General features: G+C 35.3%; 1 protein-coding gene across 1 annotated transcript in view; it reads right to left on the reverse strand.

Moving 5' to 3' along the window:
• LOC133203549 (neurogenic locus protein delta-like) overlaps positions 1–20304 on the reverse strand; it is a 44321-nt gene that overhangs the window by 9050 nt on the left and 14967 nt on the right. The window contains exon 6 of the mRNA XM_061339320.1: positions 1704–2369. Within this exon, the coding sequence (XP_061195304.1) occupies positions 1704–2369 (666 nt within the window). The remainder of the gene's footprint in view (positions 1–1703; positions 2370–20304) is intronic.

A 20304-nucleotide genomic window follows, 5' to 3' on the forward strand; every position in this document is an offset into this window, starting at 1 on the left:
TGATTAAAGCAAAATTGAAAATAGAATTAAAAAGTATGCAGAATGGAACAAAGCCATTCCAGCCATCACACATAAAGCAGCATTCCGACACTGATTTGAATCACACGAGTGTTTTATGGAACAGTTTAGTCCACTATATCCATAGTTGCAAATACACACGGCTTTTCCTTCTTTAACATGACATGTTCCATTATTTTGACACACATGTCCCTGACACTGATGTGCAGTCAATGTTTCACAGTTTTTACCAGTTGTTCCATTCCTACACTGACATTGGTAAGCCCCGATATTGTTGACGTTGACACACTCCCCTCGGTTACTACATTTTTGTCCAAAGCAGTAATTGTGAATGCTACAGTTCTGTCCCATGAAATGATCAGTGCATGAACAATTATATCCAGAATTGGTATTAGTACAAGATCCAGAATTTCTGCAGGAAGTCGTTGCACAATAATCAACTTTATCACAAATGTTTCCTCTAAAGCCGTTAGCGCAATGACATGTGTAATTTGTTCCAGATATCACACACGTAGCACCATTCTGACACTGGTTGTGAGCACATGGATTAAAAATGGAACAGTCAGGACCGGTATGTCCCTCGTTACATGTACATATGGCCTTTCTTTGATAAACACGGCATTGTCCATGATTATTACACGTACCATTGTGACACTGGTTTGCAACCAGTGATTCACAGTTCGTACCAGTTGTTCCATTTGCACAGTTACATGTATAACTTCCGTTAGCATTGACACATTCACCTGTACTACAATTCTGATGGCAGTTATCACGTATTTCGCAGTACAAACCTTCATACCCTGGCACACATTTACACGTATAGTTAGAGTTACCATTAACACAAGACGCTCCATTCCGACATTGATGATGAGAACAGTAAGTTTGCTCACAGTCTTTACCCAGGTACCCAGCCATACATTGACACGTGTAGAAAGAAGGTCCGTTTTGACAGGTTCCGTGGTTAGAACAATGCTTGTTATAGCAATAATTCCGTGTCTGACAGTCTTTTCCTATAAATCCATTAATACAGGTACAGATGTAACTATTCCCTCTGATGTTACAAGTACCATGGTTAGAGCAGTGCTTGTTATAACAGTAATCTATTGCGTCACAGTTCTTTCCTAGATACCCTTCATTACAAGAACACTTATATCCTGTATTAGTGTTGGTACAATTTCCATGTCTACATGGATTGCTATGGCAGTAATTTTTCAGTTCACAATCATTTCCTCTGTAATCAGGCTGACAAGAACAAGTGTACCTACTTTGTCCATTATGACATGTACCATGGCTGCTACATGTTTGTCCGTGGCAAAAATCTCTCATTTCACAAAAAGTTCCTGTATATATGGGTGGACACGAGCATATATAATTAGAATTAGTGCTATGACAAGTAGCACCATTTTTACAGGTATTATTGAAGCAATAATCGTACTCACAGTGCCTTCCTAGAAAACCAGGATTACAGTTACAAGTGTAATTGTGCTGACCGTTCTGACAACGTCCGTGTCCATTACAGTTCTTTCCGTTACAGTAATCAATTTTGTCACACTTTATTCCGGTAAACCCATGAATACAAGAACAAGTGTAACCAGTGTTTGAATTTGAACATTTCCCGTGTTTGCATGGATTGCTTTGACAATAATTATTTTGCTCACAGTTTTTACCAAGATATTGCAACCTACACTGACAAGTGTAACCGTTCGGTCTATTTTGACATTTCCCTCGGTTATTACAGTTCTGTCCAAAACAATAATCGTAAGTGCTACAGTTTTGACCCATGAAATGATCAATGCATGAACAGTTATATCCAGACGCGGTATTAGTACAAGATCCAGAATTTTTACAGGGATCCGTAGCACAATAATCAATTTTTTCACAAAGTTCTTCCGTAAAGCCTTTGGAACAATGACAAGTGTAATTTGTCCCAAATATCACACATGTAGCACCATTCTGACACTGATTATGAGCACATGAGTTTCTTATGGAACAGTCAGGACCTGTATATTCATTGTTGCACGTACACAAGGTATTACCATGGTTAACATGACAATGTCCATGATTATTACACGTATTGTTGTTACACTGTTGAGCAGTCAACGACTCACAGTTTCTACCAGTTGTTCCAGTTCTACATTGACACTCGTAACTCCCGACCTTGTTGACACATTCTCCACCATTACATGGCTCCAGAAGACATTCATCCTCATCAAGTTGACATTTCAGACCGTGAACAGAGGAAGGACAGGTACAATGGAAACTACCAGCTGTGTTTGTACAGGTACCGTGACCACAAAACTGTCGAGTAGCACATTCGTCGATATCTTCATCACAATTATTGCCATGCCATCCTTCAAGATAAGGGTAAACTTTATTATTGGTACACTCCTTTGTATACAACTTGTTAGTATTATACTTGGGTTTCTTTTAATCACTTTTGCTCTGCCAATTAACTTATTTAGCTCTGAAAGCATGCTTTCCCAATCACCCATCACTATTTAGAATAATATTCCCTTAACCCCCGAAAACTCTTCTTTTGAACATTAACCGTCAGGATACTATATAACTTACCATGGATCTACAAGTAGCCTAGAATTGTTGCCGTACACGGAATGATTTCAGAGAAGGATTCATAATTCCTCGGTACTTAATTTCTAAAATTAGGTAAATAATTGACAAACAAGTTGATGAAACAAGAATATCAGCAGTCTCGTTTGAAGTCGTCATTTCGTAAGTTCTATGGTCGATACAATGTTCTTGTTAGCAAATACAATTTCTCATTAAGTCATATGCCGACTGACGTTTTTCATACTAATTGTTAGACCATTATTTACACGCTGAATTGTCGAACGGATTTTTCCGTTATTTCCCGATCATGAGAGCGGGTGTGACCGGTCGGCAGGGGATGCTCACTCCTCCATGGCACTTGATCCCACCTTTGATGTTTTAGAAGTCCGTGTTTGCTCTGCTCCAAAATTTATATTGTTTAATGGACTATTGAGCTTGAATACTGTTAGTTATCTCCATATTTTTGATGTAAGAAAACATGTTGAAAGTGGCTAGACATTCCTGCATGGTCAAAGAAATCTTCCTCCAACTACTTAACTGCTAGGCCTAATGTTTCCTATGAGAACGATTGGGGGGATTCAAATCTGTCATCGCAGTAGCCAGTGCGATACATTTAGAAAATTTGACATTACATTGAGCTTTAATGAGTCTTTTCATGTTTTTAACGAATATTTTTGCTCATTATCATTCATTTGATAACGCAGAACTTTCGCAAATAGAAGTTTCGATAAATCTACATCTTGAAGCGAGGGATTGAGTCAAAACAGGAAGTGCTATTGATAAAGCATACGCCTATATATATATATATATATATATATATATATATATATATATATATATATATATATATATATATATATATATATATATATATATATATATATATATTGAAAAGCATACACCTGCTGAAACCAGTAGTATTATAATGACCCACTTTTTTATGAGTAAAGGTTGCAGACGTTTCAAAGTTTGTGAGCCCTCCTGTACCTGTCAGAAATCAAGTAATGACAAAGATGATTAAAAATATCTATGAATTTATTAAGTTTAAAAGCACAGAGTCAAACGCGCTCTTTAATGTGGTTCAGGTCCTTAGGTATTGATATTTTCTCGGGTTGCTGCCTGGCTATTCATAAGAAGGTGTAGAAGTTCTGGGAAGGTGATAATTTCTGTTGATAACTAGAAGGTACATTTGGTACAGAGAAGGTGTAGAAGGTGACCTATCAACTGAAGGTGTACTCAAATATGGTACCTAACCAAGGTACATATAGTGTAGATAATATACAGACTATATAATTGCAGTTTTATTTCTAGTAGAAGGTGATGGAAGGTGTTGAACTCTCTCTAGTTGCACCTTCTAAGGAAGGTGAGTAGGGATACTGAATATGATACAGAAGGTGGTGATGGTGTTCCTACTAAACATCAATAGATCATGAATGGAACCTATGTTCAAATCTATGTAACTAATAGAGAAGGTGAAAAATATTCACCTTCGGAACCGGATGGTCTGGCTGGAAAAGTTGCTGCTGACTCATTTTGCTATGTGACCGAAGTGATGATTTCAGGTAGGGATCGGCCTTATATAGTGTTTATCACGTGACCCTTTCAATCGCATCATCTCGGGTCTTTCCGTTGGAGGTCGGAAAAACAACCTCGAATGTATTAACATCACCGGATGTTAAAAATTTATACAAGGTGGGGTCGCTTCCTATTTATTAAAGCATTGGAAAGACACAGTTAGAAGTCACTCCTGTAGTATATTTTAGGTAATATCTTTACATTCAATAAAGTTGAGCTCCAAACTCTACAGATAAGAAGTCTCCCTACATTTATTTCAAAGTTTAGGGGGGTTGTCATGGACGCCTACGTAACACATTCGAGGTTGTTTTTCCACTTGTCGGTAAGGCCCGAGAAGTTTCGATTGGTGACCCTTTATTATTATTCATGAAGGAAGATGGCGTCTGGGAATGAAAACACTGCTGAATTCTGCCTAGAGATTACGACTGATGCAGCTTATACAAAGTATTTAACGATGTCTTAACCTTCATACGTAAGTAATACGTAAGTCTGTTTATTAAGTCTATAAATCATAGTAAGTGATATTTAAAGCTGAATCATCTCTCCGAGGTGACGATGTGCTGAGCACGTGTTGACATAACTATAGCTGGCTGTCAGCTTAGCGATTATAGTAATAGTAATAATTATAGTAATTCTATATAACACAAGTTGCTGATGGACAAAGTTGATAAATAGTTGTCTCTGCCCCTCTAACTAATTGTTAAATCATCTTGGGGTTGTATTTCTTGCTGGATACAAGAATTATTCAATCCTTGTATACATTCACTGTAGTACAGTACAGCACTAAAGAAGACATCGACACAGACGATAATACATAATTTATGTATCAGGAATAATCCTTTAAATATTTGCAATAAATATTGTAACAACATCAACAATAAATAAATAATTATATATATACAGTAACATTAATAATAAATAAATAAATAAATAGATAAATAAATACTAGGCCACTAATAATATAAATAGATAAATAATTAAGTAAATACTGTGCCACCACAGGTCCATTACACTGCCCCACCTTTTAAAACATTTGCCCTCAAATGTCTAAATCACATTTTGTTCAGGGTGGCGAGTTGGCTACTTAATTCTTCACTTTTCAGCTCCATAATTTTCTTCTCACTTAGAAGTTCCAAATGCTTGAGTTCGTAGAACTTGGCTTCCAGAGTGATCTCTCGCAGAGTTCTGATATCGTTTGGAATTGCATCCAGTGGTAGGTCTCCCCCATTCCTCAAGTAATCTAATATGACAGAGAAGTTAATAGGATTTCTATCTATAAAGTAGGTATAAACATTGTCCACACTGTAGGGCTTGATGCCCGATGGCGAAATCATCCTGGCTAGTAGAGCCTGAGGTTTTGTCATCAGTGTAGAAACGGATGTCTCAAATCGCCTGCCTCCTATATTTAATATTAACCTTTTCCTCTGCGATTCTTTAACCCTTTTCATTCTTTCGTCTGTTTTAGGAGTTGCAATATAATTAGGCGCTGTTATAACCCTGTTCTCTTTCTGTGTTGGTGAGTAGGTGGAATCTTGCGGGTTAGTTTGAGAGGAAGAAGTGGAACAAGAAGCAGAAGTTGATGGTAGGTTAGCATGATCTGGTGTTGAAGGGGCTGATGATATTTTCTTCAATGGGGGAAAGGTCACTTCATTGTCAAGTCTGGGCATCGCTTGCACAATCTCTTCAAACGCCTCCTGTATTTCAGTGTCTGAAAACTCCCCGGCATAAAGCGAAAGACAGTCATCTTCTGGTCTTGAGGTTTCCACTGCTGGTGCCTTCTCCTGCAGTGATCTTATCTCAGGCTCCTGATTGGTGTTGTTACTGGTCTGGTCTTGCAGAGCTGATGGTCGAGCTGGCTTCACCTTATCTCTTGAATCCTTCTCCATGACTCTTCTAGTATCTTCAGATCTAGTTCGCTTTTTGATTTGTTGATTCTCTTTCTCCTCCTGTGTGTTACTCAAACTTCTCTGATGTGATCTTTTTCTGTTGTTCTGCTGAATTTGGTGGCGTTCTGACGCTGTTCGCCGTAGGTCTTCCTTCTTCACAAAAATCTTCTGACTCAAACTTTTCATAAACTTTCGGTGTTCTTCTGCCTCCTCTGCTGTGAAAGTCTTGGTTGATTTCTTCCTCAGCAGAAGTTCATTGCCCACGCATCTCCCTGAGTGATTGTCAGGTCCATTGAAGACCTTCAGGCAAATGGCACATTGATACCCAAAGCCGCTGTGTTTCTCAAACACGTGCCGCTCGCATAAACTCCGCCGCTCAAAAGATAACTCAGGGCACTCCGTACAGTGGAACATGGTAACCTGCAATTTTATATATAAGGTATCTTGAAGAAATTATAGTTACTAGATTATAAATTATAAATATATTTACTTTGGATGATGGATACAAGATGATGCAGCTCTGCGCTCATTTGGTGTATAATTGGTGTTGATATTAAACTTTAATGTTGTTTGTATATGTATATATTTTTCTGAGTTGTCATTCTACTGTTTGTTGTTTGCATAGGGTTTGAGGCGATCATGATGTATAATCTTGGCCTTTGAGTGTTTGTTTTTCTGGATTTTGAAAATGACATCATTCAATTTTTGTATGATGATGTAGGGACCCTCCCATTTACATTGTAGTTTGGGACTGAGGCCCTTAGACCTTTTGGGGTTGAAAAGCCATACTAACGCATTAGGTTCTAGTTGTAATATATTTGACTGTTTGTCGTAACGCCGCTTCATGTTCTCTGAAGATAGTTGGAGGTTTTCTCTCGCAAATTGATGAATTTTCTCTATTCGTTGCTGGAGTTGAAACGCATATTCTTCGCTATAGTCTGGAAGATTGCTATCTACTATAGGAGTACCATATAGCAATTCTATAGGCAAGGTGACTTGTCGACCACACATCATTTCATTGGGGTAACTTTAGTCGTTTCATGCACTGATGATCTGTAGGCTAACATTAATAAGTATATATGTCCATCCCAGTCTCTTTGATTTTCTGAAACAAAAGCTGACATGTGGTTTATGGTTCGATTTCCTCTTTCGACCATTCCATCAGATTGGGGATGCAGGGGAGTTGTTCTAGTTTTCTGAATTCCTAGCAAGGTGCACACTTGCTTGAAAACTGTAGACTCAAAACTCGTACCTTGATCGGTATGGAGCTGTAAAGGTGTTCCAAATATGGACACTATTCTATTGACAAAAGTTTTTGCTATTGTGGTAGCCTTTGATCCTTTATGGGGATGGCTTCTAACCATTTGGTGAAGTAATCTGCGATTACTAACAAATACTCATTTCCTTTATTAGTTCTAGGAAATTGACCCAAAATATCAATGCCTACACGTTCAAAAAGTGCTCCAACATTATATTGTTGTAAATGCGCCCTCCATTTCTTTGGAGTTGGCTTCTTGCTTCCAAAAAAAATGACATCAGCTCTCTATGTCTTTCTTCAAGCGATGCCAGTAATATCTCTGCTGAACTTTAAGTAAAGTTTTCTTAATTCCTTAAATGTCCCCCAGTGATTCCATCATGTAATTGTCTAAGAATTGTCTCTTTCGCTGATTCAGGTATTACGACTAACCAAGAGGTAAAATCTCTTGTGTTTTCAAACCTGTAATATAAAATATCGTCTTTCAGTTCTAAAGAATCCCATCTCTGCCAGTAGAATTTCAAAGTATTGCCCATTGCAGCAATGTCTGCCCATTCAGGTTTATGACTTTTCTCTTTAGCATCTATAATGAATTTCAGTATGGGATCTTTTCTCTGTTGTTCCTTCAGTGTTGCGGAATCTTCAGTGGATATTTCTGGTGTTGTAATCCTTTGTTTTGATCTTGTATTTGCATTTACTACTTTTCTCTAGAAGTTGTCGTTTCTTTCTGTTCTTCTTTTAACTCTTTATTTTCTATTCTGGTACAGTGTGAACATCCTGGTTCAACACAGGGTCTGCGACTAAGAGCATCCGCATTGTTGTGACTTCTGCCGGCTCGGTGCTGAATCTCAAAATCATATGTAGCTAGTACCTCAAACCATCTGGCCATTTGTCCCTCAGGACTCTTGAAGTTGAGGAGCCATCTAAGTGCTCATGATCTGTTCTAATAATAATGTGACGTCCATACAAATAGTGATGAAAGTATTTCAGAGAGCTAACTATGGCAAGAAGGTCTCGTTTAGTGACACAATAACTTCTCTCTGGCTTTGTAAAGGTTCTACTGTAGTATGAAATAAGTTTTTCTGACCCCTCCTGGACCTGAGATAATACTGCACCCAACCCAACTAGACTAGCATCACTGTCCAGGATAAAAGTGCCTTCCTCATTGGGGTAAGACAGAATTGGGGCTGTAATTAAAGCATTTTTCAAAGTTTTAAACGACTGTTGACATTCTTCATTCCATTGAAATCTTGTTGATTTTTCTGTTAATTTGTGTAAGGGCTTTGCTTTATCTGCATAATGCAATATGAATTTTCTGTAGTAGGATGTCAATCCAAGGAAGCTCCTTACTTCTTTTGTAGACTTTGGTGTTGGCCATTCTTTGACTGCTTTGATTTTGTTTGGATCTGTTGAAAGTCCATTTTCACTGACTTTGTGACCTAAGAAGAGTACTTCATTCTGACAAAGTTGACATTTATCTGGACTCAACTTGGCTTCTCTTAATCGATCAAACACCAATTTTAGGTTTTCAATTTGTTCATTAAATGTTTTGGAATGAACAATAATGTCGTCTAAGTAGACAAGGCAAATATCATATGATAAACAATGTAGTATTCTCTCCATAAGCCTCTCGAATGTGGCAGGGGCATTACATAGCCCGAATGCCATTACAGTAAATTGATAAAGTCCTCCCCCCGGATAAGAAAATGCTGTTTTCGTTTTGGCATCCTCTGATAGACCCACTTGCAAGTAACCTGACTTTAATTCAAGCGTACTGTAGTATTTTGACCCTGACAGTGCATCTAAGGTGTCGTCAATTCTAGGTGATGTCATTTAACTGGCGAAAGTCCACACAGAATCTAAGAGATCCATCTTTCTTTCTCACAAGTACAATGTTTGATGACCAAGGGCTCATGGATGGCTCTATGGTGCCCTCTGACCTCATTAGCTTCTTTCAATTTTGCCAAAGGTATTCTTCTTGGTATTTGTTTTATTGGTCTGTAGTCTCCGGTGTTGATTTCATGTTTTACCAAAGTTGTGTGGCCCAAATCTGAAGAGTTCTTTGAAAATAGTTCTTGATACGAGCAAAGGAGGTCTTTAAGTTTATTTCGTTCTTCTGGGGGTAAATGAATGCTTGATCTTTCAATCAGGTCTTTAAGGTGCTCAGAAACTTGTTGGGATTTTGTTTCTGAAGGATTTGTCTCCTTCTTCGAAATACTTTGAACTTTGTTAAAAGTGAAGATATCATCAGTTTCTAATTTCTCGAACGTAGCAGCAATGGTGCCTTTATAAAGCTTGCAGGGTTGATCGAATAAGTTGATAACTCGTAATGGTACTATATCTTTGCTGACGTTTATAAGTGACTTGGCTACTAGAAGTCCTTTTCGTTCAATAAATTTTTGTGTGCCCTTAATGAAAGCGGAGTGTCCTGGTAGATACCATCTGCAGTGGCGCCAGGTACAATCATTTCACTTATAGGGGGAATTTCAATATCTTCTGAAATCGCTACTTTACAGCAAGTTGACAAAGCATTGTTTGCAAATCTATGGCAGGGAACTTCTTCACCCTCCAATCCTATGTTCAAAATTTCTTTTGTCAAGTTGACATTACAATTGTGCTTGACCAGGAAATCTAATCCCAAAATTCCTTCATTGTCGATGTTTGCGATCAGTACATTGTGGTCATAGCACGTAGAACCAATGGACAAAGTAACTTTTCTCCGTCCGTGAAATGGAATACTTTCTCCTGTTGCTGTTACTAGACTGGTGTTGGCTTGTCCAATATCTGGTTTCAAAGAATTATCTCATCTGTTGATAAATTTTTCATTCGCAGTACAGTTAAGGTGCGCAATGGAAATATCGGCATTTTTTGTGATTAAAAAGATATTCTTAATCAGGATGGAGATTCTTTTCAGTACTTTATTGATTTCCGACAAATGTAATTATGGTTAATAACTACATATTGAAGACGATAAGATTTTATATTTAGACTTGTCACGTGATGCGGCAGTCGCGTGATATAACACATATACTGGCAATATTGAGGTCACCTATAAATTTCACTAGTGCAAGGGCATAATCAAGTTAAAATTCTAAATTTAGAGTATTAATATTTTCAACACATATCGAAGTTTCTGAAAAGTGCTGCGATCCTCTATAGATTCTGCTATTTCATTGTTAAAATCATATTTATATGACCGCATTCTGTATTTTTTGCTGGTCAACGGCATTAAATATAGATATAATTAATTCATTTTCAAGATTTCATAAGGATCGCAGCACTTTTCAGATACCTTAATACTTCTAGAGTTTATATGTAAAAGCTTACTGTGATCCATTGAGTGTATGCCCTTGCACTAGATTGATTTATTAAGACCCTTACATTACCCTCCGATGTACTTGCATACAAATATACGGTAGTATCAATTAAATAGGAAATATACGGAATATATATAAATAAAATCATAAAGAAGACATCGCATCCAAGTTAATGGCCTCTTAAATATCTTTAAATAATATTTTATTTAATTATAGGATACATTTTTCGGTGTTAAAATATCTCTTGATCCGCCTCTCACTGCATACAAACTGCGTCAGGTTTTACGAAATGACGTCACATCCACAAGTGCATCGCGATCAGTGACTTGTTTATACCTTGCTATGTGGAATTTAACTAAAGACAAAACAGCATAATATAGTAAGTTTAGATGTAGTTTGATGGTTTCCTATAGTTAAAAATAGCAAATCATTTCATTTTCTAGTATTTTTAAGAATTGTTGGTTTTGTATGATGTCATAGTTAACTTTTCCCGTACAAATTAGGCTCCGCCCCCTTTTTGTAGCCTTAACTGTGCTGCGTTTCTGGCTCTCTTTTATGCTGGTTCATGGGTTGATAAGATTGATTGTGGAAATATCTTCCGCCAACCCTATTTTGAAAATTAGAATCTCTTGTTCTATTTTGTTGATAGTATCTGTGTGGAGGAGTTGGCCTCAAACTGTTAACAACCTGTTTAAGATCTTGACATACTGATTTCAGTTCACTCCTCACACCGGGGAATTTATCCTTTATTGTTTTGCATATATCATCTGGTGACTGTTTTGTAATGTTAACCATTGTGGAGGAATCAGTACTGTTACGAAAATCTGTTTCTCTCTGTAGGATTCTGACGAGACGCCCTTTCCGTTTGTCTGCTAATCTGAAAGTTTCCAAGCGGATGCCTTGTGACTCTGCTTCACCGATGTTTTTAGGATGAGCTTCTCTTATTCTTAGTCTCATATCAATGTCAGGCAAAGCGTCTACAAAATGATCAATTGCCAATATATCTGTGATATCAGCTGGAGCGTTGGAGTATGCTTGCGTGGTTAATTTTCTTATAGCTTGTGCTAGCTCTGGTATGGATTCATCCTTTCCTCTGATTCGAGTTTGAAGTCTGGCAAGGAAAATCTCAGCCCTTTGCTCTGAACCATATCTAGTTTTTTTTTTTGTTTGTATGTTGTTTAACGTCCCTCTCGAGAATTTTTCACTCATAAGGAGACGCCACCACTTGCCGGTGGAGAGCTGCAAATTTTGTCCTATACTCGGCACTTACGGCCATTGAGCAGTGAGGGATCTTTTTCGTGCCAGCACCTACTGCGACACGGGACCTCGGTTTATACGGTCTCATCCGAAGGACCGGTCTCCACGTCCCACAGTGGGATTCGAACCCGCGACGTAAGGATCAACTCCTTACTTCGCGACTCTAGAGCCGATAATCTAACCACTGCCCACGCGGGCGACGAACCATATCTAGTATTTAGAGAGCGTACTATGCTTTTGTAATTTCGACGTTCTATTTGACGGAGTTCACTTAAAATGGAACGTGCAGGGCCTTTTAAGCATCCTGCTAAGTGAAGAGATTTGCTTGTGTAGTCCCACCCATTTATTTCAGAAATGATTTCAAATTGGGTAAGGTACTCTTTAAGATCTTCACTACCATCATAAAGTTGTGGTTTTGTATGAGTTGTTGCCCTTTGATTGTGAATTAAAGAATGAGAGGGATGAAATGTGTCCCTATTTTCCCTGTTTGTTTCAGGTGATGGTAGTGTAGGAGTTGTCTCCCTTTGATTGCAAACTCTTGGTTGAATATAAGAGGAGCCCCCAATTTGGCCAAATGTGTCAGGTGATTGTGTCAGAGTTCTCCCCCTTGTATTGTGTGGAGATGAGTCATGGGGATGTGATGTTTGATTAGAACTCTGTACATTTGGTACAATTGTTTCAATTTGTGGTGATTTGGTCATTATGGTGTCGGTTTGGCAGCTATGATTTGTAGAAGTCAATGTTTTGTTTGTTTGCCTAACTTCATATGATTTGGGGTTGTGATTGCTCAGATGTTGATTCTCAATTTGTGTGCGTCTATTTTTCAAGCATGACAGTTGATTTTCTAAGTCTGAACGTAGATCTGCAACATCTCTACCTGACCTATGCTGCATATCATAACAGATTTCTGTAGTTTCTGAACAAGCATTTCTAATTTCAGGTTTTAAGCTCTGCTTTAAAGATAGTAACTCTTGGAGGATGGTGAAGTTACCTCCCTTCTGAGCAGGACCATCACCTTCTGCATCATATGCACCTTGGATGTTTTGAGATACATTTGGGGATGTGTCTAATTCTCTATCAACATACAATGGATGTTGAGATGAATAATGTCAAGGATTAAATATCACCTCTTCGCTAGAATGTATTGTAGGTGCTGAGAGAGTACCTTCTAGAGTTGATGTACCTTCTATGCTTGATGTAGACATCTTGTCAAACTACTTAATTTCACAAGTACAGAATAACTAAGGGGCACCACGTTGGGCGCCAATTGAAACACATACACCTGCTGAAACCAGTAGTATCATAATGACCCACTATTTTATGAGTAAAGGTTGCAGGCGTTTCAAAGTTTGTGAGCCCTCCTGTACCTGTCAGAAATCAAGTAATGACAAAGATGATTAAAAATATCTATTAATTTATTAAGTTAAAAAGCACAGAGTTCTTTAATGTGGTTCAGGTCTCTAGGTATTGATATTTTCTCGGGTTGCTGCCTGGCTATTCATAAGAAGGTGTAGAAGTTCTGGGAAGGTGATAATTTCTGTTGATAACTAGAAGGTACATTTGGTACAGAGAAGGTGTAGAAGGTGACCTATCAACTGAAGGTGTACTCAAATATGGTACCTAACCAAGGTACATATAGTGTAGATAATATACAGACTATATAATTGCAGTTTTATTTCTAGTAGAAGGTGATGGAAGGTGTTGAACTCTCTCTAGTTGCACCTTCTAAGGAAGGTGAGTAGGGATACTGAATATGATACAGAAGGTGGTGATGGTGTTCCTACTAAACATCAATAGATCATGAATGGAACCTATGTTCAAATCTATGTAACTAATAGAGAAGGTGCAAAATATTCACCTTCGGAGCCGGATGGTTTGGCTGGAAAAGTTGCTGCTGACTCATTTTGCTATGTGACCGAAGTTTATCGCGTGACCCTTCATTATTATTCATGAAGGAAGATGGCGTCTGCGAATGAAAACACTGCTGAATTCTGCCTAGAGACTACGACTGATGCAGCTTATACAAAGTATTTAACGATGTCTTAACCTTCATACGTGAGTAATTAAAAGGTGTAGATTCTGTTTATTAAGTCTATAAATCATAGTAAGTGATATTTAATAAAGCTGATTCATCTCTCCGAGGTGACGATGTGCTGAGCACGTGTTGACATAACAAAAGCTGGCTATCAGCTTAGCGATTACGCATAGTAATTCTATATAACACAAATTGCTGATAGACAAAGTTGATAAATAGTTGTCTCTGCCCCTCTAACTAATTGTTAAATCATCTTGGGGTTGTATTTCTTGCTGGATACAAGAATTATTCAATCCTTGTATACATTCACTGTAGTACAGTACAGCACTAAAGTAGACATCGACACAGACGATAATACATAATTTATGTATCAGGAATAATCCTTTAAATATTTGCAATAATAACAACATCAACAATAAATAAATGATTATATATACACAGTAACATTAATAATAAATAAATGAATAAATAGATATATAAATACTAGGCCACTAATAATATAAATAGATAAATAAATAAGTAAATACTGTGCCACCACAGGTCCATAACACTATATATATATATATATATATATATATATATATATATATATATATATATATATATATATATATATATATATATATATATATATATATATATATATATATATATATATATATATATATATATATATATATATGGATAGAGCATAGGTCTATCTTATGGATGGTATCCACTACATGTATGAGATAAACAAATTAAAAACACGTTATAACGAGATAATTTTCTCGTTATGACTAGTTAGTATCTCGTTATAACGAGTTAGTATCTCGTTATAACGAGTTAGCTATTTCCTTATAACGAGTTAGTTACTTCCTTATAACGAAAAAGTACTTCGTTATAACGAGTTAGTATCCCGTTATAACAACTTAGTTCTATCGTTTTAACGAGTAAGTATATATTGTTATAACGAGTTAATTATCTCATTATAACTAGTTAGTATCTTGTAATAAAGAGATAGGTCTTTCGTATTTCAAGATAAAAATTGATCTAAAGAGTTGATATAAGACAGAAGCGAGTCCATGAAATTTGTTTGAAGTGTGCATGATAAATATTTTATGGAACTAGGTTTTAAGAAAATGTTTTTTATTTTATTTTATTTTATTTTGGCATTTTTGTAGCATTTGTTATTGAAAAGATTGAATAAATGTATAAATATTGGGAACCTATTGACCGCCTTGTGTTGTTGTGCTATACCTCAAAATGGCAAATCAAAGTTAGTGTCGTCTTCAAATAAAACCATCAAATCACTTCGAATTTAGTAACGGCTCATGAACTTTGTACCATGTGTATTTAGTATAAAATATTTTCTACAGAAAACAGTTTTGAAAACGAAATGGGAGGATATGAGCAGTTACATTGTCCCAAGGGCAAATATAAATTTATCATTCTTATTATAAGAAATAAAATGTCTGCAAGTCTAGTAAAAAATTTATAGGCCTAATTTCTTTATGTACCCAAAAAAAAAAAAAAAAAATCATCATTCTCTTTTTTAAATAAAAATTGCAAAGTAAACATAATAAACATGATAAAACTTAATTATGATTAAACCCCAGTGCAAATTAAATTTTCAATCATTTATCAATTGTTCAAGTTTATTTCGACTGATAATTATTTATAAAAATTCAATGACATTAAAAACTACAGCCATTTTATTCTATATTGCTATTTAATATCAGAAAATCTTAAAAAAAAAAAAAAAAAAAAAATTCGTTCTAACGAGATAATTAACTCATTTTAATGAGATACTAACTCGTTATAACGAGACACTAAATCGTAATAACGAGATACTAATTAAGGAATGAAGCTTATCTTAACCTATATTATACGATATAACATAACTTGGGGCAGTTTACGCTTTATAAAACGCGAAAAGATTTACAAAAAAGTGTAAACTGTCCCAAGTTATGTTATATCGTATAACATAGGTTAAGATAAGCTTCATTCCTTATAATTTAATTTCATTGTAGACAATAAGACAATTCTTCCACCAAAAATGGCTTCAAATTGAGCATATTTTAAAAGTAACGTAAAGCAGAGTAATACGTTTTTGACGTAACTCATTGTGAAATGACGTGTTACAACTAAAATTAAATTATTTTGTTATAACAAGATACCTAATTAATTATGACGAGATACTAACTCATTTTACGAGATACTAACTCGTTCTAATGAGATAACTAACTGTTATAACGAAATACTAACTCGTTATAACTAAATACTAATTTGTTATAACAAGAAACCTCACTCATTATAAAGAGATACTAACTCGTTATAACGAAATACTAACTCATTATAATGGGAAAATTATCTCGTTATACCGAGATAACTAACTCGTTATAATGAGATACTAATGAAATACTAACTCGTTATAACGAGATCAATAACTCGTTATATCGAGATAATAAGAGGTTGATACGGAAGGCAAGCGTAAAGGTCAATACAATTGTTGTGTTATAATTTGAACATTGTCTTATATTTTATTGTCTTATTAACATATATAGTATGTATAACTTTGTATTTTTGAACATGTTTGGAATTGATTTTGATAATTTAGTACACCTTCTTTTATTTGATTGATTTTATTGCCCTAAGTGTTATCGATATAAAGAAATGTCAATTTTTAAGATAGTGACTAGAACAAGATATTTAATCATATCAATATAGTATTGTCGATAAATAAAAACTAACGTCCGTATGGCAGATCCTATGTTAACCATTGGGTGATAAAACATAGAATATTACGTACATAGCAGTGTCACTTTTTAATATTGTTACTTTTAAGGATGTACAACACACCCACGCCCACAGCCAACTTTTCCGTCGTTTAATTTTCATTTCTTTTGTATCTGTTATACATGACTATATATACATGTACAACTTGTTTGCACTTTTTGGACAAAATCCTTCGAGTCGTAATTGGACAGGAAGTTTCAATGGTTATCCCCTTTGGGTGTTCACTTGGAGAAGAAATTTTCAACTGACTAACTATAAAATGCTTTATTTTTTTAAAAAAAAATGTCTAGTCAGCCTAGGTGTCAAAATTCGGTGTCTCATTCGTTTAACTATTAAACATACAAACCTTTCCCCTAGAAACACTAGCATATTTGTATCGATCTAACTATTATGCATATATTTTTATAGTTGTGTGTCGAGCTAACTACATCGATATCTTTAATTCTCAAATTAAATCTATATCTTTTAAATCAATATTTTGTAAAATCGATATAAATTTTAGCAATAAAACCCGGACAGAAGAAGCGATTTAAATTATGTGAAAATCCCAAATATAAGACAACATATGAAAGAAAAAAAGAAGTAATAACAGATTATATCACGTTTATCATAATGTATTGTCATTAGGTTATCTTTTATATTTTTTCTCGTAAAATATCCAAATATGAAACAGAAGTACCAGACCCTGTGGTATCTTTTATTTCAAGCTCATTGGGATATATCGAGTCGACATATGAACGGAAGTAACTAGCTGTTAATTGATATTACGTCGTCAATATATCAAAATGTCGAGTTGAAGGCCCCAACAAGTGTTTTCTTCTTCTCGTGTAGAAGTTTTTAAATAAATTCTGCTTCATATGAATATAAAAACAAGCTAATTCAGAGAATTTGTGTCCCCCTCTTAGGGGAAAAAGAAGAGCATGCACAGTTCGGGGGGTGGGATGGGGTCGGACCCCCCTGGATTTGTAGAATTATTAAATATATACATGTATATTGAAGCAAATAAAAAATGCCAATATTGGTATAAAGATTTGAATGCTTATTCTTTAATATGTATATGCATGTAGAAGATTCTTTTTATATAGAATATTTATCACATTGTAATAATGATTTAATGAGTTTGTACAAGCCAGAAGTCATAACTTTTTCATTTCACCTGCTGAATACTATCATTTATTAAATCAAAAAAAAAAAAAAAAAATTCAAAAGAAAAAAAAAATAAATAAGAAATGGATCGTCCGGGATTTGAACCCCGTACCTCTCACATGCTAAGCGAGTGTCATATCCCTAGACTACGGAGGCACTTGATTAAACGGCAAATTAAATGCAAACATTAGGTCACATATAATGTTTATATTTACGTTCGATATTGTCAAATTTTACATAATACATGGTGTCTAATTTAGCCTTTACTAAACAGTTCTAATAGATGTAATAAGAATATAAAGCCCGCCGACAACCTGTATTATACGTAATAATTCTCCACATGCCCCTGTGCTAAAAATAGTGCCAATATTATAATTAATACAATAAATAATTTAAAAAAAACGGAGCGGAACACTTTGAGAGGGGCGAGAGAGGCCATAGGGAGTTATGATGTAAAATTTCATTGCAAAAGCTCAAAAGCTTCTTGAGATATCGCACGGAAACCAAAGTTTTACACACAGACGGAATGTATGAATTTACAACCTTGAACTTTGACCTTTTGACCTCAAAATCAATAGAGGTCTTCCTTAGGCCACAAGGAGTTATTATGTAAAATTTCATTGCAAAAGCTCAAAGGATTCTCGAGATATCTTGAGGAAACTAAAGTGTTCAAAACAGACAGAAATTATTAATTTATGACCTTGACTTTTGACCTTTGGACCTCAAAATCAATAGGGTTCTTCTTTAAGCCATAGGGAGTTGTTATGCAAAATTTCATTGCAAACGCTTAGAAGGTTTTCAAGATATCGCGCGAAAACGAAAGTGTTAAAGACAGATAGAAATACAGAGGGACGGACGGACAGACAGACCCAAATTAACATCCCCCACTTTCAGTGAAAGCGGGGACAATAAGTCTGCTTATAAAGGGGTGCAATTAGTACCCATGGGAATTCCAACAAGTTGTTGGAAGACCTTATCTAAAAAAAAATCTATTGTCAATCAGAAACTAAAGCATCCTTTTAATATCAACTTCAGAGTACTTGTGTGTACAATCAGAGTGTTTTTTAACAAAATAGTTTTGCAATTGACCAATGACAAGGTAAGTATATATATTTTTTATTGAAAATCCAACTGTCTATGATGTCAAAAAGACTGAACTTTAATTTTTCATTGGGAATTATTGTATAAAATGTTGAAAAGTCGTATATTTTGATGTAATTGATTTATAAAATTTTGTGATTTCAAATTTTCTAAAATTTCCTTGGGGGTTTTAAATATTCGCTTCTGATTTACGCCATTTCTCGAATATACTGTTATACAGTACTCCTTAAGTTTCTCTTTCACTACTGTAAATATTTTTGTATTGATTAAAGAGAGAGGCTTGGTAGAACATTTACTGGAACACGCTACATATCTTTGTTTGTAAGAATTTTGTGGAATTTTGGAATGCAGTATAGGTATGATTATTCAAATTCATTTTGATTGTTGAAAATGTCAAAAATATCTAAAACTGACATATGATTTGAAGAAATTCCTCTTTAGAAAGGGAGCTAAAAATTAAGAACTCGACTCATGTGATGTTTAAAAAAAGAAAATTCACGGTAACCATTTCCGGAATAAGGAGAGTAATATGATTGTGCCCATGACAAAATGAAAAGAGAAAGAATAAGATAAAGATGTGATGTTGCGGAGTGATAGCGAGCGTCGATGCAGATTTTTTTTATCCATGAGTTTTTCGTTTTGACACGTCTAGCTTTTGTCGTATAGTTCTGAACATTGAAATCTATTTCTGTAATAAATTAATTTATATCTGGATCTTTATGTCCTCTAGTTTTAATTAAAATATTAGGATTTTATTTGAGATTAATTTCTTTACAATAGGATCTACATCTATGAGTATAGATATTCTTTTCCTAGAAGCTTCGGACGGCGTGATTATGCATCTCAATGATTATAATGAATATGGATGAACAGATGAACCAATGTGAATTTGATATATACGTGTAATAGACCAGTTTGAAATTGCAAAATGTTCAGAAATTGCAAATTGCATGCTGGACATGAATATTTTTTTAAATATTGCAGAGGAAATAAATAGTTTTCCTCTCTAAGATCTTTTCTAGCATTCTCAACACTTACATCGATCATGCAAACATTGAATCATCGGTGTATATATTGCGTAAACATTTGTTGTAAAATGATTTATGCGTTGTATTTGGTCAAAAATTGAAACTCAACACACTTCTTTGACGGAAAAAAAGTTTTTTGGGGGGCAAGTTTTCACAAATATAGCAAAAAATACACGTGTAAGAATGACAAAGTATTAATTTTCTCTAAATAAAGAGAGGAAACTCTGACAATCGAGGTACTACAGAGGTATACCAGAGAGGGACAATCATTTTTGGCATATACATTAAAAAAAACATTTCAACTCATCATGCTCAGGGAATATATTTGAAAAATGAAGTT

This window comes from Saccostrea echinata, unplaced genomic scaffold (assembly GCF_033153115.1).
Source record: "Saccostrea echinata isolate AGI-Se365-2 ecotype Australia unplaced genomic scaffold, CSIRO_AGI_Sech_v1 ptg000051l, whole genome shotgun sequence".
NCBI classification, from domain to species: domain Eukaryota; kingdom Metazoa; phylum Mollusca; class Bivalvia; order Ostreida; family Ostreidae; genus Saccostrea; species Saccostrea echinata.